Here is a 24,398-nt window from a genome sequence, read left to right as displayed (position 1 = left end):
CCATGAAGGCGAAGTTTTTTCACCAAAGTATTTTTCAATTAACTGACGTGAGAATGCCACAGACTGTGAATATGTCATTTAAATCACTGTCTTGTGGGTTCTAAGCAGTGTTGGGGAGTAGTTACCGTGGAAAAACCTGGCAGATCTCCCATGGCAGAAGCACCAAATGAAACGCAAAACCACTGTTGGTAGGTAGATTGACAGACTTACCACCACGTGCATGAAGACATGGGCCAGTACAAAGGCGGTCAGCCAGCTGACAGCCACACACAGACCCGAGGCCACGCCCCTGGCCGCCAGAGGCAAGACCTCGGACATCAGCAGCCAGGTGACCGGGCCCCAGCCCATGGTGTAGCCTGTGGACAGAATGGAGTGAAACTGACTCCAAACCAGCAGAAAGGTGGATCTCGTTTCTTTCTAATGTAGTGATGCGTGGCACTGTTTCATCTGGCAGATTATATCAGAAGTCAAAGGCTGAGTGTTGTTGCCCTTGTTGGTAGTCACATCCTGCATCAGTGACTCCGTAGTCCAAGTACACCGCCTGTATACCGCGCAGTTCATAAGTATTTGGAGAGTGACACATTTTTGTTTTTGCTTTGTGCTCTTGCAAACTAACCATTGAAAGTTGTGAGTGAAGGCTAACTTTTTTTCTACCATCATATTGAGTGAACAGTGTAGAATTTACACCCCTTTTTATACATAGTGCCCCGGATTTTAAGGGGGGCAAAAGTAATTGGACAATTGGCTGCTCAATTGTTTCTTAAAACTGGATTTTAAGCAGATGAAAGATGTTGCAACAATAGCCCTTCATAACCCATAATACCTGAACAAATCACAGACCTTTGGCTATTCCGTGACTGATTGTGGTAGACCAGCACCGTCTACCGTATATGCAGTGAAACTGTTCAACCAGTTTCTGCAGAGTTCTGCAGAAATCCATGGTAGAATGACTCCCCGATCAAGGGAATGAGATTTCCCTCATGAAATTGAAAACAAAAACCTTACAAATGTCTTAAGCATGTTTGTTGATTACCAAATGGAGTTAGTAAGGAATTATAGTATCATCACAAAGGGCACAAAGTTTCACAGAAAATTACAGGCACATTTCCTGTTGACTGTCCCATTCCTTAATACATTTCCGTGAAAAATACAACCCCAAGGAATTTTTTTAATGTAATTATTTTTGTAAATTTTAACGAGATGCTCACAAACTTACCAAATATGATGACCATGGTGCTTATGAGCGGGATGAGGCTGGAGGCGTCAAAGGGCGTGGCGTGCAAGGCGGGGGTGGAGGTGATGTTGAGGGCAGGGAAAGAACTGCGGTGGGTGTACATGCACATGCTGAGGGTTGAGAGGAACATCAGGAATCCTGGTGGGGAAGGGAGTAAATGATCGGTTCAAAATGTGCGGCGACATTGGCTCAGGCGGTAAGAGCAGTCCTCTGGGGTGGTTGGTTCGATGCCACCCTGGGCGTGTCAAAGTGTCCCTGAGCAAGACGCCTAATCTCTGAATGCTCCTGAGGAGCTGGTGGGATGAGGAGTTTCCAGACCTCCAGGCCTACAGCGTGTCCTACCTGATGTGAAGAGGAGGGCCTTCCTGCCGGCCTTGTCCATTAAACTGGCTGCGATCACGATAGACAGCAGTCGCACCGCACCCACCAGAGCGGCGTCGTACTTTGCCTCCTAAATAAACACACAGTTCACACACCGAGTCATGCAAAGGATTGAAACAAGGGGCGCACAGTAAGGGCCGGACCGTGTCAGGATTTTGTGACAACTTCTGCTCTTAATTATTTAATTAGCTCAATCTTACTTCATCTTGGTCATTTGTATCAGCTGCAGCTACAGTCACAGACTGCAGGTGTGTCCTAAAGATTTCACTGGGATCCAGTGCAGGAGAGAACCAGTGTAATCTATAGAGCTGTCAGAAAAGTAATGTGAAACTAGCATGCAGAATTGTGCACCCCTGACTTAAACCTACACATGTAGATGCAATTGTTTGCACAAATGTATACTTCAGACCGGTTTCTTCTAGAAGGTGACCGTAGCTGGCGAATGTGACATACCAGGGAGACCTTGGTCAGTTGGAAGATGGGCTCCAGGTACACAAGGATCGGAGTTATCCCCGTCATTTGCTGTAGGAACCGCATCACCATGGCGATCAGGATGGGCTTATAGTAGAACGGCGTGCCAAGCTCTGCCCATGTTATCCTTTTCTGGGAGACGACATTTGAATTTTGTTTGCTTATTAATACAGGAAAGATATGAATAGGTTAGTCTCAATAAGAAGTAGTATAATCACTCCTGTCCTGGATAGTCCATTAGAGACTAAAAAGCCTTAAAATGATAAAATTACCAGCCCATCATGCAATCTGCATACAATACATAGCAATATAGTACAAACTAGAGTATTAATTTAAATATGAATACAGTATACATTTTTCACTCTTTCTTGGGAGCAATACATCACAATGGAATAAATGTCATACCGAATGAAAAAATGAAGTCTTAGGGGCATATTTTATATGAATTACATCTTCATATCTTATTTCAGTGCAGAGTGATAGACAGTCAAGTAGAGGGTGTGCATTTGTGACAACTTACCCCCTCAGTGGGTAAATTGTGGCATTGTTGTGTGTTTAAAAAAAAAAAAAAAGTTATATATATATATATATATATATATTATTATTTTTTTTTTGTCAATTAAAAATTCTGATTCAATTGTAACCAAAGGGCAAGTGGGGCCGGATCTGGGAGGTGCTTTGCCCCCCCAAGTGCAATTGCTGGTACCCCCATTATTGTCAGCGGCGAACCTCTGCGACCATCAACGATCCCCATGACAGAACAACTGCAGAGCATCCCCCTTCATCAACAATCTCTGTGAGGGTGTGAATCCGCAGCGTGGTGAACCTGTGAAGCCACGCTCCTCTGGATCCTGCTGAACTCGGCCGTGATGTCGGAGCCCGGGCCCCGGAGCCAGCTGAGCGCCCGGTGGGCGTCGGCCTCGTTCCCCCGGGCGATGAGGAACCGCGGCGACCGCGGCATGAAGCACAGCAGCACCAGCATGACGAGTGCCGGCACCTCCCCGGCCACCGCCAGCCATCGCCATGGCAACACCAGACCTTCCAAAAAACACACAATCAGGCCACTGTAGAGCGGCTACAGTATGCAATAATGCTGTCACTGTAACTGGGAGGATTCTGATGTAAATATCATGCAAGGCTAAGTATAATAATAATGGGAATGATAATGATTCCACAAAGCAGGATTACTCAGTAAAATCCAGATCTGGAACATGGACTGAAGCAAAAAATAACGGCTCTGGGTTCTACTTATTGTGTTATAGTTATGCATCTAACTCAGTAATCTTGTAAGCAAGCCCATTGCCCCAATGCTACACAATGGTTGTGAAATATCAGAATGGTTGTGAAATATGGTTAAAGGTCAAGGTTAAAATTTCAATTTTCCAGAAATGGTCCACATTTCGTCTTGGTTATGCAAGGGTATTACCAAGAGCGTAGAGCGCGAGGGATCCACACACAGCGGTGATCTGGGGGCAGGATCCCAGGATCCCCCTGACTGCTGGATGGGAGATCTCTGACACATACACCTTGGGATAGTTGAGGAAGGTAAAATCACATTTTTAAGCCCAGAGCATGGCAATGAATGCACACTCCAATCCACTAAATTTCCTTTATTATGGAGTGTTGGTGGTGATAAACATAGTGGTCACAAAAGACAGGGACCCATGAAAAAATATTTGCTTGCATTTTTTCAACAGGCACAGTTTTCTGAGTACTACGATACAATTTAAATAAAAAGAAAATAAATAATCTATTAGATAAATGTTAAATAGGCGGCACGGATGGTGCAGTGGGTAGCACTGCCGCCTCACAGCAAGGAGGTCCTGGGTTCGAATCCCCGTCGGCCGGGGCCTCTCTGTGCGGAGTTTGCATGTTCTCCCCGTGTCTGTGTGGGTTTCCTCCGGGTACTCCGGTTTCCTCCCACAGTCCAAAGACATGCAGGTTAGGCCGATTGGAGAGTCTAAATTGCCCGTAGGCATGAGTGTGTGAGTGAATGGTGCGTGTGCCCTGCGATGGACTGGCGACCTGTCCAGGGTGTATTCCTGCCTTTCGCCCAATGAATGCTGGGATAGGCTCCAGCCCCCTGCGACCCTGATCAGGATAAGCGGGTTCAGATAATGGATGGATGGATGGATAAATGTTAAATATTGTTTTCATCAGGTAGTCCAGCACCAGCATCTTTTCATTTGGTGCTATAAAGGTGGTCTTTTTTTCTCTTTTTTCGCTGAATTAGGCTACTGCTTTTTTCACATTTTCAGTATTGAAAACATTAGAAAATTTAATTAGAAAACTTGTCACAATAAATTACACCTAGTGTTTAATCTTCAAAGCATGTTGGGTTTAAATTATACATTCAGCATGGCTTGATAGCGGTTTTGTTTTTGTTATATATAGTCTGTGGTCTATGATACACAACACAGACCAATAGTGGATCAGACCTTTGGATCACAGTTGCTCTGACTTCACGATCGCGTCTGTTGTTCTGTTGTGGATTGCCGTGACACTACATTTTGGAATTTTTTTAATCTTTTTTTTCATCAACATTCACTGAGTCTTCCCGTCACTGGGCGACGCTAGTGCCAGTTGTGCGTTGCCGTGCGGGGCTGCCAGCCGCAGTTGGATGCACCGTTGCTGTGATTGCATGAGCAAGGACTCACAGGGATGGAGGCAGCAGTCATGCCCCCCGCGATGCCGGTCAGAAAGCGGCCCAGATGCAGCATCCACACCGCCCGAGCCGCACCCATCAGCAGGTAGCCCACGGTGGAGGGCACGGCGGACAGCATGATGCTCAGCTTCCTGCCCGCCCTGTCGTTCAGCAGCATGGTGCCCAGGCCACCCGCCGCGGCGCCCAGCGTGAAGATCGACTTTCCAGGGGGCGAGAGAGGGGGAAACGGAGAGATGGATATAAAATAAGAGAGCAGGAAAATAATTTTCTTTTTTTAAATGTTCATTAAAACGAAAAACAAAAGTGCAGCCCTGCTTACAGTGAATGCACAGCACTGGCGTAGTGGGGGTGGGGGTTATTTTTGCAATATGTAATTTCGGACTTCTAACGGTCAAGAGAGGAATTGATGCAATGAAGTGCAAGACCTCTCAATTGAATTTTATTTAACGTTAAAAAAACGTTCTTTACGTGACCGCTCCGTCGCTTAAGCAAATATCTGTGACAAACACCCAGCAGTAATCCGTCGTATTTTCCCTTTAAAATAAACCAGAACTGAACATTTGACAACTGTTCTTTTAAAAAAATAGATTTTATATACCGCCATAGACCATTGCCGTTTTCTATAAACTATAAAATACTGGTTTCATCTCATTTCATTAGTGTTTCATTCTTATGAAGTTCACTGGAGGAGGCTCGTGTCTCCACCTTGCGGCGGGCGCCAGAACTTCGCTACGACGCTCCTGCACGGTACTTACAAAGCAATGTACAAAAAGTAAGAAAAAGAAACGCATAACTTGTATAAGAACTTTACAGTGGTGCAGTATAGATGCTGCTTAATGTAGACACTGCTAGGGAACTGAATGCCATAATTGGTTGCTTTTCTTACCCCAAACCAAGCCACCTGATGTGTACCCATCCTCAGGTTAGGGTCGTCAATGACCCGAAGCTGGGGTATCACTGGAGATGGGTACACTATAGAAAAGCCAAAATTAAAGTTTCCCAGAACTGCGGAAAATACTGCGAGGAACAGCCTGGTGTTTCTGGGAAAAGAATGAACCCAAGGTATGAATTCGTCTTACCATCAGTCAATTCCATTCAAGATGCACTCTCTCTGTGGAGTATGTCTGTGAAACTGGCCTTAAAAGCTAAAATAACATTATGGCTTAACATACTATCGATTGAACTGAGTCTACATTAGAATCAGCTGAACTCTTCCATTTATTTACTCTATAAAACCATATACTGAACTATAGTCTCTCCATCCTATTTAAATACTTTGGTAATGTATTTCTCGTCATCGTTACCTTGTGGTTTTAGGATGATTTTGAACAAGAGGCGTAGTCTCGTCCATTCTGCTACCCGATTAGCTCCAATTGGAGGCGTCTCCACGAACTGAAACCGAAAGCGCACAACATTTTATTAGTAAAATCCAGACTTTTATCATTGACCCAACACACAATTTTGTGTTAAAACCATTGTTTTAAAGAAACATTATTTTATTTCGTCCATCCTCAATGCTGTCTCCCCATGAATTTGTCAGCTGGGGAATTGGAAATAAAAAGTAAAGTAGCCTAACATTTTCAGTAGTGTTGTAGCCAGATCTTGTTATGTACGGTATTGAGGACTCAGACGCAGACCAGGGGTAATCCAAAAACGTAGTTATTTATTCCGAATGTGTAGTCAGGAGATCCAAGACAGACAAAAACAGGAAGCAAAAAAATGGTCGAGAAAACGGGCAAAAAGGTACAAAAAAATCCAGTAAATCAATAGGCGAAAGTACAAAAGGCGAAGGCAAAAACCGAAGTCACTAAAACAAAGCAGAATATCAAAAACCATAAAATCAGAAGGGCAAACTAAACAAGAGGGTAAGGCAAGATCGAAAAATCAAGGCCAAAGGGGTGTCTTTATGAATCTCAAGAAATAGGCGTACAAGTAATTCGGCACTATAATTTATCGAGGTTCTGACAATGGTAGAAACGGAGACTGAGGTTTAAATACATGAAGGAAGGTGACAATCTAGGCGGGGCTGGGAAAAAGGTGGGCTAAATAAATAGACAACAGGTGGGGAAACATAATAGGGTAATAACATAATAACAGGAGGGAGACGAAAACGCGGACTGGATGCACGTAACCAAACATGTAAAACATACGGCTCCGGATTAGGGAGTAGACATTTGCATAGATTGAAGACGTAATGATAGTCAGAGACAGGTGCGAACACGTCGCTGAAACGAAGCGAGTAATCGGGGATAGCATAGGGAGGCGGAGTTATAGAACAGTGCAGAAACACTGAGATTGTGTTAGTGAATTAGTTACGTGAATACTTCTAAACTACCCAATAAAAGTGACTGTTAGTTAGTTAGTTAGACTGACAGTAAGTGTATTAATCGGATAGTACTGTACAAAATCTAGATTAGAAGTAGTTAGTAAGAATAGTGCTTAACATTTAACTACCAAGAGAAGCAGGAAGTAAGAATCGCGAGTTTGGAAGGAATGTTGAAAAACTAGCGTAAACACCTGAATAGTGGGACACGCAGACAGGGGAGTGACTAGGCTGGTAAACATTCAGACGCAGACATAACAGGGGATGACAAATGAGAACTGTAACGGAAAACAATAAGCAAGGATGTATGAAAAATGAATAAATAACAAGAATAAACATAAATGCACACAGGACAGATACAGAAACATTATAGATCTATTCAAAAAATCTGGAGCTAAAGTCAAAGTGGACCAGCCTGTGGGGAAGTAAGTACTCTGGGGATGTCCTTATGCAAGTGACAGTGACATCATAGCAAAAGTGGAAACACACAAAAGTGGATTACACATATTGCGCAGTCTCCTGGATTTTGGCATGATCTCCTGGAAAATGTTTGGGGGGTAAAAACAAAACAAAAACAAGTTTATGATCAGCAAAAAAAAGGATTTAGGGGAAACTAGACATTAAGCTTAGGTAATCGTGATGTAAATAACTATTAAATAAAGTAAATGTAAATTTGACCTTTTAAACGATGAGCTCCTTCACTTCCCGAACTGATGATGGATGATGGATGATGATGATAGAAGTCATACAATTGCTACACTCTCCTGTTTTTGTTTACCTGCCTTGTTTTCCTGGTGATTTTATTTAGAGGTAAAACACCAAACCAGAGACAGCAGCTGAGGTTTAAAGATTGGAGGGTTAAAGAGGGTTACCCGTGCAGGCTTTGGCTGGGAGCTCTCTGTTACCGCAGGTCAGAATCCCCATTAGGTCTGGATTCCGACGCAATGTCGGGAGAGTACAGAGAGGACAGAAGGGACCACTGCTGGGTAAGTGCTGTGGCAGGGATTAAGCCCTCGGATTCCTGTGTGCCTCGAGAGTCATCCACCCTACGGATTACGCACCATGCCTCACCAAAAAGAGTGCGTGCTGTTTATGAGTCAGTGCTGCAAGCAAACAAGATGACCGGTTCTTCCCAAAGGATAGGGGACTTTTCTTTACCCTTTATCTGCATGAACACAGAGCAAGTGACTAACATTTGATTAGGAAACTTACAGAGAGGAAGTGAGCTATGATAGGAAAATGTAAATGTGTTAGTTCTGGGCAAGAGTTAATCCAGCAGCTTCAACAAAGTTTAACACTATTGGTATCAATACATTTTCACACAATCATGTTGATATTGTAATAAACCTTGTTGCCAATAGGAAGATGTAGAGAGCCAGACCACATAAAGTATTCGGGCTAGAAGCTACAATTACTGGAGGAGAAGGTTCAGGTACAAAACAGTTAGCTTTATTATTAAAACACACGCATGGGCTACAGCTCAGACACGACACAGGCATGGGATATTGCGGTGGCTACCTTCCCCACCAGGTCCCCCACAGTACGCCGAAACCACAATAAAGACTCACCCCCTTAGGGCACGGCACACAGGTAGGCTACTCGGCCTCATGCACACTGCACATAATACTACACACAGGTAGGCTACCCACACGGCAACTGCACTGCACACACACCTAAGCTACTTCCACTACAAACCCCCCGTGCGATAATGGGCACACCTGTCAAGAAGCCCCTGGTGGGTGGGGAGCCGACTGCTTCCCCCACCCCCGTGCTATGTCTGGGCTATGCTGGGCTAAAATACGAACACCAATCACACAACAAATAGTGCACAGACATAGGACATAAAACACTTCTTAAAGTCCATTAAAACACTTAACTTGCCCGGGGTTCTAGACCCTCCCACGGGGTCTGGGTTTTGGCACTGGTCCGATCCCCGTCAGTCAACAGCAGCAGATGACCAGCGCCGCGAGGCGTCTCTACAAACGGCAGGAGAGCCTCTCCACAAGCTGGAGAGCGGACAGGAGCACTCCTATATCCCCGCTATGCTTTCCCCTTTAGCCCTGCCTACCGCAGGAACCTCGCCCTACAACCCGCTACCTATCTTCAGGCCGGCGGCTCTAGGCAGCACGCGAACCTCCCCCCCGTCTATGTGCGAGTGCAATGTTTGTCTTGGTCGGCTGGCTTAGCTCCGTAGCCTCACGTCCTTGCAACACCACTCTCCCGGCCCCCCCTCACGCCCGCTCGGCTCTGATTTATTAGTTCCTCCCCGCTGCAAATCACGTGCAGCTGAGACTCAGGTGAAACCACTAGTCCGTGATTACTGACCCACTCAGAACCACATTCACTACACTCTCCCCCCCCTTAAATGTGACTCGTCCCTGAGTCAACACATCTCGTAGTCTCTGCTCCACACTGGCGGCCTCCTCTGGCGTCCTTGACGTGTCCCTTGCACTGTCTGTTGTCCCCTCGGCCTCTCTCCACCCCCATCCTGTATGGGGGCCGATGTGCTCTCCTGGGTTGTTGCTCCTCTGCTCAGTCTCTCTCCTTCCCGGGTGTCCTGGCTGGTGTTCTCCAGGCTCTCTCCTCCTGGATCCGCTGGTTGCTGGACACTCTGCGTCGGGTCCCCAGTCTGTCGCTCTGCTTCCACTCCAACGCAGGGCCTAGGGGGCGTTGTACTCTGTATTGCTTGCTGGGCCTCTCCCTCTCCAGACCTCCCAGCAGGACCTGGGGCTCGCCAACGGACCCAGCCAGTGCTGCCCCTTGCTCCTGGACGTGGGGGCCTGGTCTGACGATTTGGTACACTCTCCTGGCAGCTTGTGTCCGGTACTGGGGAGAGGAAAGGTTTGAGTCTGTTGTAATGCAAAATCACCTCAGGCCCTCCCTCCACTAACACTAGACGATATAAGACTTCGGTGATTCTGTCTATGACCCTATAGGGGCCCCTAAATCTCCTTTGCAACTTAGGGCAAACACCCCTTTTCCTAGCCCTAGTCCGGACCCATACCAACTCTCCCTCGGAATAATACTGCCAGTTGACCCTGACATCAAAGGCTTCTTTCTGCCTACCAGAGGCCTTCGCCTGATGGCCTCTTACAGCCCCCACCACTGTGGACAATGTGTCCCTCAACCTAGACACATACTCTGTAGCTGCAGAGAAACTCTCTCCCCCACCAAGGCCCAGCATAACATCCACTGGGAGAACGACCTCCTGCCCGAACACCACCTTGTGGGGCGAGAACCCTGTGCTTGAGTGCACACTACTCCTATACGCCAACATTACATATGGCAACAGTGTGTCCCAATTAGTCTGATTCTCCTCCACAAACAAGGACAACATGGACAATAAGGTTCGATTAAACCTTTCTACCATCCCATCAGACTGGGGGTGGTAAGGCGACGTGCGGGTCTTGTGAATGTTTAGCAGCTGGCACATTTCTTTAAACAACCTGGACTCAAAATTCCGCCCTTGGTCGGTGTGAATGGTGCGGGGGGTCCCCAGTCGACAGACCCACTGTTCTACCAAAACTTTGGCTACTGTCTGTGCTTCCATGTTGGAAAGGGGAAAAGCCTCTGTCCACTTTGAGAAGTAATCCCCGATAACTAAGATATACTTATTCCGAGTGGGGGTTTCTGGCAGTGGTCCTAAGATGTCTAACGCCACCCGCTCATAGGTTCTTGAGGCTACAGCAGATTGAAGGGGGGCACACAACTGCTGCCCAGTTGTCTTTCGAGATCCACACTCTACACACTCCTGGCACCACCGCTTAACATCCCCAAACCACCCCGGCCAGTAGAATCGGTCTTTCACCTTGGCTTGCAACTTCTGTACCCCCAAGTGACCCGCCGTAACTGAATCGTGCAACTGCTCTAACACTTTCGGCACTAGGGATTTGGGGAGAACGACCTGCACCCGTTTAGCTGCATCTGAATTCACAGGTGGTAGCCTCACCAGCCTAGCACCTTGTACCTGTAACTGAGCCCACACGGGTGCAAACCCCTTTAACTCACTGGGAGGCCCTGGACACTCCAGCTCACCCACTTTCAGAGCGATGATTTGTTGCAATTCTGCATCCTCTCTCTGAGCCTGCGCCAAATCATCTCCCTCCTCGGGGCCAGGGGGCACCACTGGGTTTGTGTGGTGCACTGTACGTACAGCCTGGGGAGCTGGAGCCTCCACCGCCCCCCCTTCCGTCGGGGTGTGCGAAATGGTCGACAGAAACGCCGGTAACCTAGAGAGGGCATCTGCATTAGCATGTACTCGTCCAGGACGATGCACAATCCTATACTGGAAACTAGCCAACTGTTCCAACCACCGGGCTAACTGTCCTTCTATCCCCTGAAAATTATGCAACCACCTTAAGGAGTTATGGTCCGTCCTCAGCACAAATTCTTTGCCCAACAAGTAGTGCTTGAAGTATTTAGTAAACGTGACCATACTCAGCAACTCCTTCTTAGTGGTAGCATATTTCTTTTCGGATTTTGTCAGAGCCCTACTAGCATAAGCTATGACATGCTCCTGTCCTGCCTCTTCCTGTGACAGGACTGCCCCAATGCCTGCATCGCTAGCATCTGTGTCTAGAATGAAAGTTTTATGGGGGTCTGGATATGAGAGAATGGGGGCCGACATCAACCTAAGTTTAAGCTGTTCAAAGGCTGACTGACAGTCCTCCGTCCATTTAAACCGTCTACCCTTCTCTGTGAGTTGATGAAGGGGGCGAGCAATCTCCGCGAAGCCCTTCATAAACCTCCTATAATAGGAGGCTAACCCCACAAAGCTCCTCACTTCAGTCTGGTTCCTTGGCGCTGGCCACTGTCGCACTGCCTCTACCTTTGCTGGGTCTGCTTCCACGCCCCTCGCTGAGATTATGTGGCCCAAGTACTGCACCTGAGTGGACAATAAATTACACTTAGCTGGCTTTACCTTAAGCTGAGCCTGGCGTAATTTAGTTAGTACCTCATCCAGCCGGGACAGGTGCTCCTGGAAAGTCCGACCAAACACAATAATATCATCTAGGTACACTAAACAAGTTGTCCACTGCAGATCGGCCAGCACTAGATCCATTAGTCTCTGAAAGGTACTGGGGCTATTGCACAGGCCAAAACTAAGCACATTGAACTCGAAAAGCCCTTGTCGTGTAATGAATGCCGTTTTAGGTTTGTCTTTGGGGTCCATCTCGACTTGCCAGTAACCGCTGGCTAAGTCTAGAGTGGAGAACCAACAAGCCTTACTCAAGCCATCAAGGGCGTCGTCAATGCGAGGCAGGGGGTAGGCGTCTTTTCGAGTCAGATCATTCAATTTCCGGTAATCAACACAAAAGCGGAGCCCTCCATCCCGCTTGCGGACCAGAACTACAGGCGCCGCCCAGGGGCTGTAAGAGGGCTGAATGATGTCGTTCTCGAGCATTTGCTTTATATGCTCCGCTACCTCCTGCTGTAAATGGAGGGGAACACGACGGGGGGGCAACTTCACTGGCCTTGCTCCCTCTGTATCGATCTGGTGTAAAGCAAGGCGAGTTCTCCCCAAATCATTGTCACCTGAACTGAACACTGATAAATTTCGGGCCAGCACATCGTAGATGGCTGCCAATTCCGGTGCCTCGAAACCTTTCTGGTGCAACCCCAGATGTACCAACAGTGTATCAGGTGTCCAGGCTAACTGTGAAACACCCTCTGTCTCTGCCTCCCCCAAATTCTCTGCCTTGCTCCCCACTGCAATATCAGTATGTAACAAACCTAGTTTCATCCCTCCCTTCAAGGTAAGAGCATCATTGGTGACGTTGATGACCCTGACCGGCAGAGTGCCCCGTTCCACCCTACAGACCACCCGAGCCACCATCACATTACAATGAGTAGATACTGATTCGGCCGGCTCCAGCATCCCCTCTCGCGCAGGCCCAATAGTGTTTTCTATCTTACCAATAATGATGGCTTCGCTGCGGGGAGGGATTACTGTATCCACAGGGACTGTGACGACTTGTGGCTCCTCCATATCTGCTGGCACAATAAGGGGGAGTAGCTTACCCATTACCCTACATTCTTTTTTTCCAAAGTCCACCACCACCCCATACTTATGGAGAAAGTCAAATCCTAGTAAGATCTCCTGAGACGGCACATCAGCCACCAAAAACTCTGCAACTAATGCCAGAGAATCAAACTGACACACAGTGTGCCACTTCCCTAGGATTCCCATTCCCCCGCCATTAGCAGCCGACACATCCCCCTGGTACCCAACCAACTCTGCCCCCCCCTTAGTGATGGCCAACCACACCTGTTTAGGAATCACTGACAAGGTGGCCCCACTATCCAATAACAAGAGCGAGTCTAACCCCCCTACTTTGGCAGCAATATACCCTGAACCGCCCTGCTTACCTACCGAGGCCATAGTGGTACGAGTGTACTCGGGGGCAGGCAATTGGCCTGCGGTGCCTGCCCCCCCTAGTTTCCCTGCAAGTACGGGCACTCGCGTCGGAGGTGTCTATTACACCCACATTCCCAACATCCGTCTCTCGCCTCTCGAAAGCCCTGCCTGGTCGCCCCACTAGATGGCGCCCTACCCCTACTACCTCCACCTAGGTTTCCGGTGGGCTGGGAGAGATGTGGTGTTGTTGGGGCTGCTTGTATGTTTTTAACGGTGGATTGAAGACAGCGCACCTCCTGCCTCAACTCCTCCACCATCCCCACCAACACTCCCATTTGTTCATCACTGCTAGATTTAGCCACCGACACCCCCATCACTTTAGCCTCCGAAGTCACATGACATTGCTCCAGGCTCCTAAGCAACTCCATTTCAGAGGAAAGATCAATGGCTGCTTCTAGTGTCTTGGGCTTAGCACCTCGTAAGCTGATCCGAAAATCACCGGTTGCAAAATGGAGGATAAACTGATCTCTTGCCAACATATCGCGGGTGTAATCATCCGCTGTCGGATACGCTCTAATAGCCAACCTCCTTAAGGCAGTACCAAACTCCCTAGCGGACTCCTTCGGCTGGCGGCGACGGGCAAGAAAGCTAGCCCGGCACCAATCATCACTATCACAGGGTTCAAAGCATCGTGTCATGGCTGCCTTCAACAATGCATAGTTGTTCTTAGCCTCTCTCGGCAACCCGCTATACATGTCCCTAGCACGCCCTGCCAACAAGAGGGACATAAACTTAATTTTGAGAGCCTCATCCCAATAATTCACCTCAGCCGCCACATCGAACTGTTCTGACCAATCAGACCACGCACGGCCTACCCCCGTAAAGGTCTCAGGCATAAAAACTGGGCGAGGAGGTGGCCCGACCCCGGCATATACATGGTGCCCAACACTACTAGAGGGGGCATTCTCATTACTATTCCCATTACTCTGCAACTGCGGCTGCTGACTGCCTTCTCCCTCCAACATTGTAGCAGGCTACACTCTACCAAGGTTTACAAGTTGGGAGATACACGATCCCTCCGCTGCCACCAGTGTAATAAACCTTGTTGCCAATAGGAAGATGTAGAGAGCCAGACCACATAAAGTATTCGGGCTAGAAGCTACAATTACTGGAGGAGAAGGTTCAGGTACAAAACAGTTAGCTTTATTATTAAAACACACGCATGGGCTACAGCTCAGACACGACACAGGCATGGGATATTGCGGTGGCTACCTTCCCCACCAGGTCCCCCACAGTACGCCGAAACCACAATAAAGACTCACCCCCTTAGGGCACGGCACACAGGTAGGCTACTCGGCCTCATGCACACTGCACATAATACTACACACAGGTAGGCTACCCACACGGCAACTGCACTGCACACACACCTAAGCTACTTCCACTACAAACCCCCCGTGCGATAATGGGCACACCTGTCAAGAAGCCCCTGGTGGGTGGGGAGCCGACTGCTTCCCCCACCCCCGTGCTATGTCTGGGCTATGCTGGGCTAAAATACGAACACCAATCACACAACAAATAGTGCACAGACATAGGACATAAAACACTTCTTAAAGTCCATTAAAACACTTAACTTGCCCGGGGTTCTAGACCCTCCCACGGGGTCTGGGTTTTGGCACTGGTCCGATCCCCGTCAGTCAACAGCAGCAGATGACCAGCGCCGCGAGGCGTCTCTACAAACGGCAGGAGAGCCTCTCCACAAGCTGGAGAGCGGACAGGAGCACTCCTATATCCCCGCTATGCTTTCCCCTTTAGCCCTGCCTACCGCAGGAACCTCGCCCTACAACCCGCTACCTATCTTCAGGCCGGCGGCTCTAGGCAGCACGCGAACCTCCCCCCCGTCTATGTGCGAGTGCAATGTTTGTCTTGGTCGGCTGGCTTAGCTCCGTAGCCTCACGTCCTTGCAACACCACTCTCCCGGCCCCCCCTCACGCCCGCTCGGCTCTGATTTATTAGTTCCTCCCCGCTGCAAATCACGTGCAGCTGAGACTCAGGTGAAACCACTAGTCCGTGATTACTGACCCACTCAGAACCACATTCACTACAATATGGTAAGACAGCACCGACATACAATCTGGTTTCTGTCACTTCCTGTTTCTGTGAAGGCGGGCCCAACTGGGTGACATTGGCTTAGGTGGTAAGAGCACTCTTCTGGCAGTCGGAGGCTAGCCGGGTTCTAGCCTGGGCGTGTCGAAGTGTCCCTGAGCAAGACACCTAACCCCCAAATGCTTCTGGCGAGCTGGTTGGTGCCTTGAATGAGAAGCCGCAGTTTTACAGCACTTTGGATAAAGGCGCTATATAAATGCCAACCGTTCACAACTAGCCCAATGAGACCGTGGAACATGCTGGCCAGAGAAGGCTCAATTCTGTTCCTGAAGGCATACTCCGAATGTTGGGTAATGTTAAGTGTGTTGGACAACAGTTCATGACAAATGCAGGGGTTTTCTCTCGACCTCAGTGACTGAACCAGGCCCTCTGAACACACCTAGAAGGCTGTCCGGCATTTCATCACCGCATACAACCCTGAAATTCTACGCTCCCTCATTCTGGTACTCCCCAACATTGTCACCCATGACTAGTGGAAACCCACCACAAATCAGCAGGGATTGCTCCTCCCCAACAGAGGTAGGACTGTGTATGCATGTGTATACTTGTGTGTGTGTGTGTGTGTGTGTGTGTGTGTCTGTATGTCATAAAAGTATTTGACAAATTTGACAATATTTTGCGCTGTTGGGCACACCCAAAAGTCTGAGATTTCTCTCCTCTAAACTCACCTCCATGTCAAAATGATGCCAAAACTCCAAACCAGAATTGAAGAAGTAAATAACACTTGTAAGTGCTCGGAGAGAAACATAACAATGAAAATACTTGATCAAATAAAGGATTGCTTAAACTTAAGAAGAATGCTTTCAAATCTATTATAACATGTTTGGGTTGTAGTTGAGAGCACATGAAATGAGTCTAAATCAAATCAAGTAAATCAGGAATAATATGAATGTTATTTCATTTATTTTTTATTATAAACAGGGCAGCCATTAATTTGATTGCACAAAGTGTAAATGATAAGATATCTACAGGCATATTTCAGTAGAGAACTAGCATGATTTAATAACCCAGAACACCCATCCTAACCTTTCACCATAGAGGGGAGACAAGGGCATGATCATAAAAAGATGTACAAACATAGCCTTTAGTGGATTTGAAACTAGAACCCAAAACCATAATAAGTAGCCACTCTAAATACAGATCTAGAATACTCCAGTTACACTCATTAACAAGGCGTTTCTGCCTGCAGAACTGCTGCTCACTGGATGTTTTTTGTTTTTTTCGCACCATTCTCTACAAACTCTAGAGCACAGGTGTCAAACTCCAGTCCTGGAGGGCCACAGTGTCTGCTGGTTTTCAGGTTGTTCCCAGCACCTGTGGTTCATTTAAGTCTTTAATTGGCGAAGCAATCCACACACCTTGTTCCCAAGGCCTTAATTGACAGCTGATTGAAAGGCAACCACAAAAACCTGCAGACACTGCGGCCCACTGGGAGTTTGACACCCCTGCTCTAGAGACTGTTGTGCATGAAAATCCCAGGAGATCAGTAATTTGAGATGCTCAACCACCCTGTCTGGCACACAACAATCATGCCAAGGTTGAAGTCATTTGGTCTGAAAAACCGTTGAACCTTTTGACCACGTCTGCATACTTTTCATTTAGTTGCAGCTACTTGTTTGGCTGATGAAATATTTGCATTAACAAGCCAGTGTACAGGTCTACCTAAAAGTGGTCACTGAGTGTACATGTAGAATTGAGGAAAGAGATGGGGAATCCTAAAACTCATGCACAAATTCTCTACAGGATGGAGGGCTGACCAGACTCAGCCCGTCCGGTGGAGGACACTCTCCGTTTGTTGGAGGACATGTCCTGTGTGTCGAAGTGCTCCGATAGAACACATGCATCTTAGTCTCCTCACAGCCTTCAAGTGGCATGCATTTTCAAACCTTGCATCCGGTCTTTAATGTGTGCCATTAGGAGGGGCACATGTATTTCAGTGCACATTCCTGTTTTCATCCTGTATTACTGTTCACTTGTCTCAACTGAAATACATGGGTATTCACTTGCCTTTCATTTGTCGCTATTCTTTCCTTTAGTCAGTTCATATTTGTGCAGGAATGCAGAATAAATATAAATGATGCAGCAAGCTTTGTAATTGCAGTATATTCATGAGCACTAGTGGCTATCTGATATTTATGAACTAACCTGGAAAAAGTATTAGTGTAAAAGGCATGTTTTCTGAAAAGAAGTTCTCATCAACCAAAGAAAAAAAAATCAATACACCATACAACTTTTCTGGTTGTGGTATCCTCAGGTTCCCAATGCAGAGAACACATTAATGTCACCCTGCACACAGCAGCGAAAAGCTTGGGATACGAATGGGTGCTCTGTATCTGTTTGGACTCGCTCTCAGGACTCCCTGATGGTGAACGTGCGACCGGTGCGGAAAAAGTTCTCGATCTCCTCCAGGGAGCGTCCACGCGTCTCGGGCACACACACCGCCGTGAAGATGATGTTGATCACACACACCACGCAGAAGAACAGAAACGGCACAAACAGTCCGCACGCTTCCTGCGGGGTGGAGGGGGGAGAGAGAACAAATGTGTTTGAAATGTCCTGGAATAACGCCCACAGTTCTTCACTGTTTTCATCCTTTGTTGTGAACTAGACTTCAGAATCGGTACTTTTTGGATTTGTAGGCATGGTGGTGGTGTTTGGTCGGTAGGTAGAATGGTAATTGGAAAACTTAATAGTAATGGCTCTTGATTTATAATGTTTGTTCGCACAATTTAAGAAATTCCCAGTTTACTCTTTTCCTTATTTGTCAGTAGCAAAATTAGCCATAATCCTTGGGTTGTTTTTTGCACAACCACCACCAGGTGGCGAATGTGAGCACTATACTCCAGAGCTGTCATGAGCCCAGGCCCCAGAGAAAACACTCCCATCAATGGATGGGGTTGAAAAAATAGCGTATGAAACCAAATGAAACGCAAAACCACTGTCGGTAGGTAGATTGACAGACTTACCACCACGTGCATGAATACATGGACCAGTACAAAGGCGGTCAGCCAGCTGACAGCCACACACAGACCCGAGGCCACGCCCCTGGCCGCCAGAGGCAAGACCTCGGACATCAGCAGCCAGGTGATCGGGCCCCAGCCCATGGCGTAGCCTGTGGAGAGAATGGAGTGAAACTGACTCCAAACCAGCAGAAAGGTGGATCTCGTTTATTTCTAACGTAGTGTTGCGTGGCACTGTTCGATCCGGCAGATTATATCAGAAGTCAAAGGCTGAGTATTGTTGCCCTTGTTGGTAGTCACATCATGCATCAGTGACTCCGTAGTCCAAGTACACCGCCTGTATACCGCGCAGTTCATAAGTACTTGGAGAGTGACACATTTTTTGTTTTTGCTTTGTGCTCTTGCAAACAAACCATTGAAAGTGAAGACTAACTTTTTTTCTACCATCATATTGAGTGAACAGTGTAGAATTTCCAGCCCTTTTTATACATAGTGCCCCGGAGTTTAAGGGGGGCAAAAGTAATTGGACAATTGGCTGCTCAATTGTTTCTTAAAACTGGATTTTCAGCAGATGAAAGTTCTGCAGAAATCCATGGTAGAATGACTCCCCGATCAAGGGAATGAGATTTCCCTCATGAAATTGAAATCAAAAACCTTACAAATGTCTTAAGCATGTTTGTTGATTACCAAATGGAGTTAGTAAGGAATTATAGTATCATCACAAAGGGCACAAAGTTTCACAGAAAATTACAGGCACATTTCCTGTTGACTGTCCCATTCCTTAATACATTTCCGTGAAAAATACAACCCCAAGGAATTTTTTTAATGTAATTATTTTTGTAAATTTTAACGAGATGCTCACAAACTTACCAAATATGATGACCATGGTGCTTATGAGCGGGATGAGGCTGGAGGCGTCAAAGGGCGTGGCGTGCAAGGCGGGGGTGGAGGTGATGTTGAGGGTAGGGAAAGAACTGGCGTGGGTGTACATGCACATGCTGAGGGTTGAGAGGAACATCAGGAATCCTGGTGGGGAAGGGAGTAAATGATCGGTTCAAAATGTGCGGCGACATTGGCTCAGGCGGTAAGAGCAGTCCTCTGGGGTGGTTGGTTCGATGCCACCCTGGGCGTGTCAAAGTGTCCCTGAGCAAGACGCCTAATCCCTGAATGCTCCTGAGGAGCTGGTTGGTGCCTTGCATAGCAGCCGATCACGATTGGAGTGTGAGTGTGTGTATGAATGGCTGAATGAAAAGCAACAATTGTACAGCGCTTTGGATAAAGGCGCTATATCAATGCCAACCATTTAGCATTAGGCATTCACTGGTATTTTGCCAGTGAGAGTCGGCCAGTAAGCTAGTAAGTCAGGCAGCCAGTGATTTAGTAAATCAGTCAGTTCACAGCAGCTGATCAGCCTACTGTATGCCGTCATTGTAGAGATGAAGATGAGGAGTTTCCAGACCTCCAGGCCTACAGCGTGTCCTACCTGATGTGAAGAGGAGGGCCTTCCTGCCGGCCTTGTCCATTAAACTGGCTGCGATCACGATAGACAGCAGTCGCACCGCACCCACCAGAGCGGCGTCGTACTTTGCCTCCTAAATAAACACACAGTTCACACACCGAGTAACGCAAAGGATTGAAACCAGGGGCGCACAGTAAGGGCCGGACCGTGTCAGGATTTTGTGGAAACTTCTGCTCTTTAAATATTGAATTAGCTCAATCGTACTGCATCTTGGTCATTTGTATCAGCAGCAGCTACAGTCACAGACTGCAGGTGTGTCCTAAAGATTTCACTGGGATCCAGTGCAGGAGAGAACCAGTGTAATCTATAGAGCTGTCAGAAAAGTAATGTGAAACTAGCATGCAGAATTGTGCACACCTGACTTAAACCTACACATGTAGATGCAATTGTTTGCACAAATGTATACTTCAGACCGGTTTCTTCTAGAAGGTGACCGTAGCTGGCGAATGTGACATACCAGGGAGACCTTGGTTAGTTGGAAGATGGGCTCCAGGTACACAAGGATCGGAGTTATCCCCGTCATTTGCTGTAGGAACCGCATCACCATGGCGATCAGGATGGGCTTATAGTAGAACGGCGTGCCAAGCTCTGCCCATGTTATCCTTTTCTGGGAGACGACATTTGAATTCCCATATCATTTTGTTTGCTTATTAATACAGGAAAGATATGAATAGGTTAGTCTCAATAAGAAGTAGTATAATCACTCCTGTCCTGGATAGTCCATGAGAGACTAAAAAGCCTTAAAATGATAAAATTACCAGCCCATCATGCAATCTGCATACAATACATAGCAATATAGTACAAACTAGAGTATTAATTTAAATATGAATACAGTATGCATTTTTCACTCTTTCTTGGGAGCAATACATCACAATGGAATAAATGTCATATCAAATGAAAAAATGAAGTCTCAGGGACATATTTTATATTAATTACATCTTCATATCTTATTTCAGTGCAGAGTGATAGACAGTCAAGTAGAGGGTGTGCATTTGTGTACCCCCTCAGTGGGTAAATTGTGGCATTGTTATATATAATATATATATATATATATATTATTATTTTCTTTTTTTGTCAATTAAAAATTCTGATTCAATTGTAACCAAAGGACAAGTGGGGTTGGATCTGGGAGGTGCTTTGCCCCCCCAAGTGCAATTGCTGGTACCCCCATTATTGTCAGCGGCGAACCTCTGCGACCATCAACGATCCCCATGACAGAACAGCTGCAGAGCATCCCCCTTCACCCTCCACTCCCCATCAACAATCTCTATGAGGGTGTGAATCCGCAGCGTGGTGAACCTGTGAAGCCACGCTCCTCTGGATCCTGCTGAACTCGGCCGTGACGTCGGAGCCCGGGCCCCGGAGCCAGCTGAGCGCCCGGTGGGCGTCGGCCTCGTTCCCCTGGGCGATGAGGAACCGCGGCGACCGCGGCATGAAGCACATCAGCACCAGCATGATGAGTGCCGGCACCTCCCCGGCCACCGCAAGCCATCGCCATGGCAACACCAGACCTTCCCAAAAACACACAATCAGCATGGCCTAACGGGCAGCCCACTGTAGAGAGGCTACAGTATGCAATAATGCTGTCACTGTAACTGGGAGGATTCTGAAGTACATATCATGCAAGGCTAAGTATAATAATAATGAGAATGATAATGGTTCCACAAAGCAGGATTACTCAGTAAAATCCAGATCTGGAACATGGACTGAAACAAAAAATAACGGCTCTGGGTTCTACTTATTGTGTTATAGTTATACATCTAACTCAGTAATCTTGTAAGCAAGCCCATTGCCCCAATGTTACACAATGGTTGTGAAATATCAGAATGGTTGTGAAATATGGTTAAAGGTCAAGGTTAAAATATCAATTTTCCAGAAATGGTCCACATTTCGTCTTGGTTATGCAAGGGTATTACCAAGAGCGTAGAGCGCGAGGGATCCACACACAGCGGTGATCTGGGGGCAGGATCCCAGGATCCCCCTGACTGCTGGATGGGAGATCTCTGACACATACACCTTGGGATAGTTGAGGAAGGTAAAATCACATTTTTAAGCCCAGAGCATGGCAATGAATGCACACTCCAATCCACTAAATTTCCTTTATTATGGAGTGTTGGTGGTGATAAACATAGTGGTCACACAAGATAGGGGCCCATGAAAAAATATTTGCTTGCATTTTTTCAACAGGCACAGTTTTCTGAGTACTACGATACAACTTAAATAAAAAGAAAATAAATAATCTATTAGATAAATGTTAAATATTGTTTTCATCAGGTAGTCCAGCACCAGCATCTTTTCATTTGGTGCTATAAAGGTGTAGTCTCTTTTTCTCTTTTTTCGCTGAATTAGGCTACTGATTTTTTCACATTTTCAGTATTGAAAACATTAGAAAATTTAATCAGAAAACTTGTCACAATAAATTACACCTAGTGTTTAATCTTCAAAGCATGTTGGGTTTAAATTATACATTCAGCATGGCTTGATAGCGGTTTTGTTTTTGTTATATATAGTCTGTGGTCTATGATACACAACACAGACCAATAGTGGATCAGACCTGTGGATCACAGTTGCTCTGACTTCACGATCGCGTCTGTTGTTCTGTTGTGGATTGCCGTGACACTACATTTTGGAATTTTTTATCTGCTTCTTCATCAACATTCACTTCCCGTCACTGGGCGACGCTAGTGCCAGTTGTGCGTTGCCGTGCAGGGCTGCCAGCCGCAGTTGGATGCACCGTTGCTGCGATTGCATGAGCAAGGACTCACAGGGATGGAGGCAGCAGTCATGCCACCCGCGATGCCGGTCAGAAAGCGGCCCAGGTGCAGCATCCACACCGCCCGAGCCGCACCCATCAGCAGGTAGCCCACGGTGGAGGGCACGGCGGACAGCATGATGCTCAGCTTCCTGCCCACCCTGTCGTTCAGCAGCATGGTGCCCAGGCCACCCGCCGCGGCGCCCAGCGTGAAGATCGACTTTCCGGGGGGCGAGAGAGGGGGAAACGGAGAGATGGATATAAAATAAGAGAGCAGGAAAATAATTTTCTTTTTTTAAATGTTCATTAAAACGAAAAACAAAAGTGCAGCCCTGCTTACAGTGAATGCACAGCACTTGCGTAGTGGGGGTGGGGGTTATTTTGGCAATATGTAATTTCGGACTTCTAACGGTCAAGAGGGGAATTGATGCAATTAAGTGCAAGATCTCTCAATTGAATTTTATTTAACGTTAACGTTCTTTACGTGACCGCTCCGTCGCTTAAGCAAATATCTGTGACAAACACCCAGCAGTAATCCGTCGTATTTTCCCCTTAAAATAAACCAGAACTGAACATTTGACAACTGTTCTTTTAAAAAATAGATTTTATATACCGCCATAGACCATTGCCGTTTTCTATAAACTAAAATACTGGTTTCATCTCATTTCATTAGTGTTTCATTCTTATGAAGTTCATTGGAGGGGGCTCGTGTCTCCACCTTGCGGCGGGCGCCAGAACTTCGCTACGACGCTCCTGCACGGTACTTACAAAGCAATGTACAAAAAGTAAGAAAAAGAAACGCATAACTTGTCTAAGAACTTTACAGTGGTACAGTATAGGTATCCAGTGTTGTGACTTAATGTAGACACTGCTAGGGAACTGAATGCCATAATTGGTTGCTTTTCTTACCCCAAACCAAGCCACCTGTTCTGTACCCATCCTCAGGTTAGGGTCGTCAATGACCCGAAGCTGGGGTATCACTGGAGATGGGTACACCATAGAATAGCCAAAATTAAAGTTTCCCAGAACTGCGGAAAATACTGCGAGGAACAGCCTGGTGTTTCTGGGAAAAGAATGAACCCAAGGTATGAATTCGTCTTACCATCAGTCAATTCCATTCAAAATGCTCTCTCTCTGTGGAGTATGTCTGTGAAACTGGCCTTAAAAGTTAAAATACCATTATAGCTTCACATAACATTGATTGAACAGAGTCTACATTAGAAACAGCCCAACTCTTCCATTGTTTCTCTTTTTACTCTATAATTACATATACTGAACTATACAGTCTCTCCATCCGATTTAAAGACTTCGGTAATGTATTTTTCGTCGTTACCTTGTGGTTTTAGGATGATTTTTAACAAGAGGCGTAGTCTCGTCCATTTTGCTACCCGATTAGTTCCAGTTGGAAGCGTCTCCACGAAGAACTGAAAACCGTGTGTAGGAAACCGAAAGCGCACAACATTTTATTTAGAAAATCCGGACTTTCAGCATTGACCAAACCCACAAAATACGGAACCGTGGAATTTTAAAGAAACAAAGCATATTTTATTTTATTTCGTCCATCCTCAATGC

At 46.7% G+C, this 24,398-nt stretch overlaps 3 protein-coding genes across 7 annotated transcripts in view; 1 reads left to right on the top strand and 2 right to left on the bottom strand.

The window, feature by feature from the left end:
• slc2a6 (solute carrier family 2 member 6) overlaps window positions 1–7,162 on the bottom strand; it is a 9,415-nt gene extending 2,253 nt beyond the window's left edge. Inside the window, exons 1-10 of one of the 5 annotated variants that reach the window (XM_061259996.1) lie at window positions 6,328–7,162; window positions 6,056–6,143; window positions 5,638–5,791; window positions 4,744–4,950; window positions 3,513–3,612; window positions 2,913–3,124; window positions 2,069–2,218; window positions 1,577–1,685; window positions 1,217–1,372; window positions 211–356 (exon numbers count right to left, since the gene is read on the bottom strand). In XM_061259996.1, the coding sequence (XP_061115980.1) occupies window positions 211–356; window positions 1,217–1,372; window positions 1,577–1,685; window positions 2,069–2,218; window positions 2,913–3,124; window positions 3,513–3,612; window positions 4,744–4,950; window positions 5,638–5,791; window positions 6,056–6,102 (1,281 nt within the window). In that variant the 5' untranslated portion in view covers window positions 6,103–6,143; window positions 6,328–7,162. Of the gene's footprint in view, window positions 1–210; window positions 357–1,216; window positions 1,373–1,576; window positions 1,686–2,068; window positions 2,219–2,912; window positions 3,125–3,512; window positions 3,613–4,743; window positions 4,951–5,637; window positions 5,889–6,055; window positions 6,144–6,327 lie in introns of all 5 variants that reach the window. The other 4 variants (XM_061259997.1, XM_061259999.1, XM_061259998.1 and 1 more) reach the window with 4 other exon arrangements.
• LOC133140249 (uncharacterized) overlaps window positions 1–17,602 on the top strand; it is a 22,461-nt gene extending 4,859 nt beyond the window's left edge. Inside the window, exons 6-7 of the mRNA XM_061260004.1 lie at window positions 15,948–16,114; window positions 17,339–17,602. Of these exons, the coding sequence (XP_061115988.1) occupies window positions 15,948–16,114; window positions 17,339–17,428 (257 nt within the window). The 3' untranslated portion in view covers window positions 17,429–17,602. The remainder of the gene's footprint in view (window positions 1–15,947; window positions 16,115–17,338) is intronic.
• Window positions 16,477–24,398, bottom strand: LOC133140248 (solute carrier family 2, facilitated glucose transporter member 6-like). Its single transcript, XM_061260002.1, has 10 exons — window positions 24,160–24,398; window positions 23,736–23,889; window positions 22,840–23,046; window positions 21,991–22,090; window positions 21,374–21,585; window positions 20,532–20,681; window positions 20,039–20,147; window positions 19,426–19,581; window positions 18,562–18,707; window positions 16,477–18,106 (listed from the first exon to the last, which is right to left on the bottom strand). Exons 1-10 carry the CDS (start codon window positions 24,204–24,206, stop codon window positions 17,945–17,947), a joined length of 1,443 nt encoding a protein of 480 aa, XP_061115986.1. The 5' UTR covers window positions 24,207–24,398; the 3' UTR covers window positions 16,477–17,944.

The sequence above is a fragment of the Conger conger genome, chromosome 11 (assembly GCF_963514075.1).
Source record: "Conger conger chromosome 11, fConCon1.1, whole genome shotgun sequence".
NCBI classification, from domain to species: Eukaryota; Metazoa; Chordata; class Actinopteri; order Anguilliformes; family Congridae; genus Conger; species Conger conger.
The sequence above is the reverse complement of the archived record's forward strand: the minus strand, read 5'-3'. Positions and strand labels throughout refer to the sequence as shown.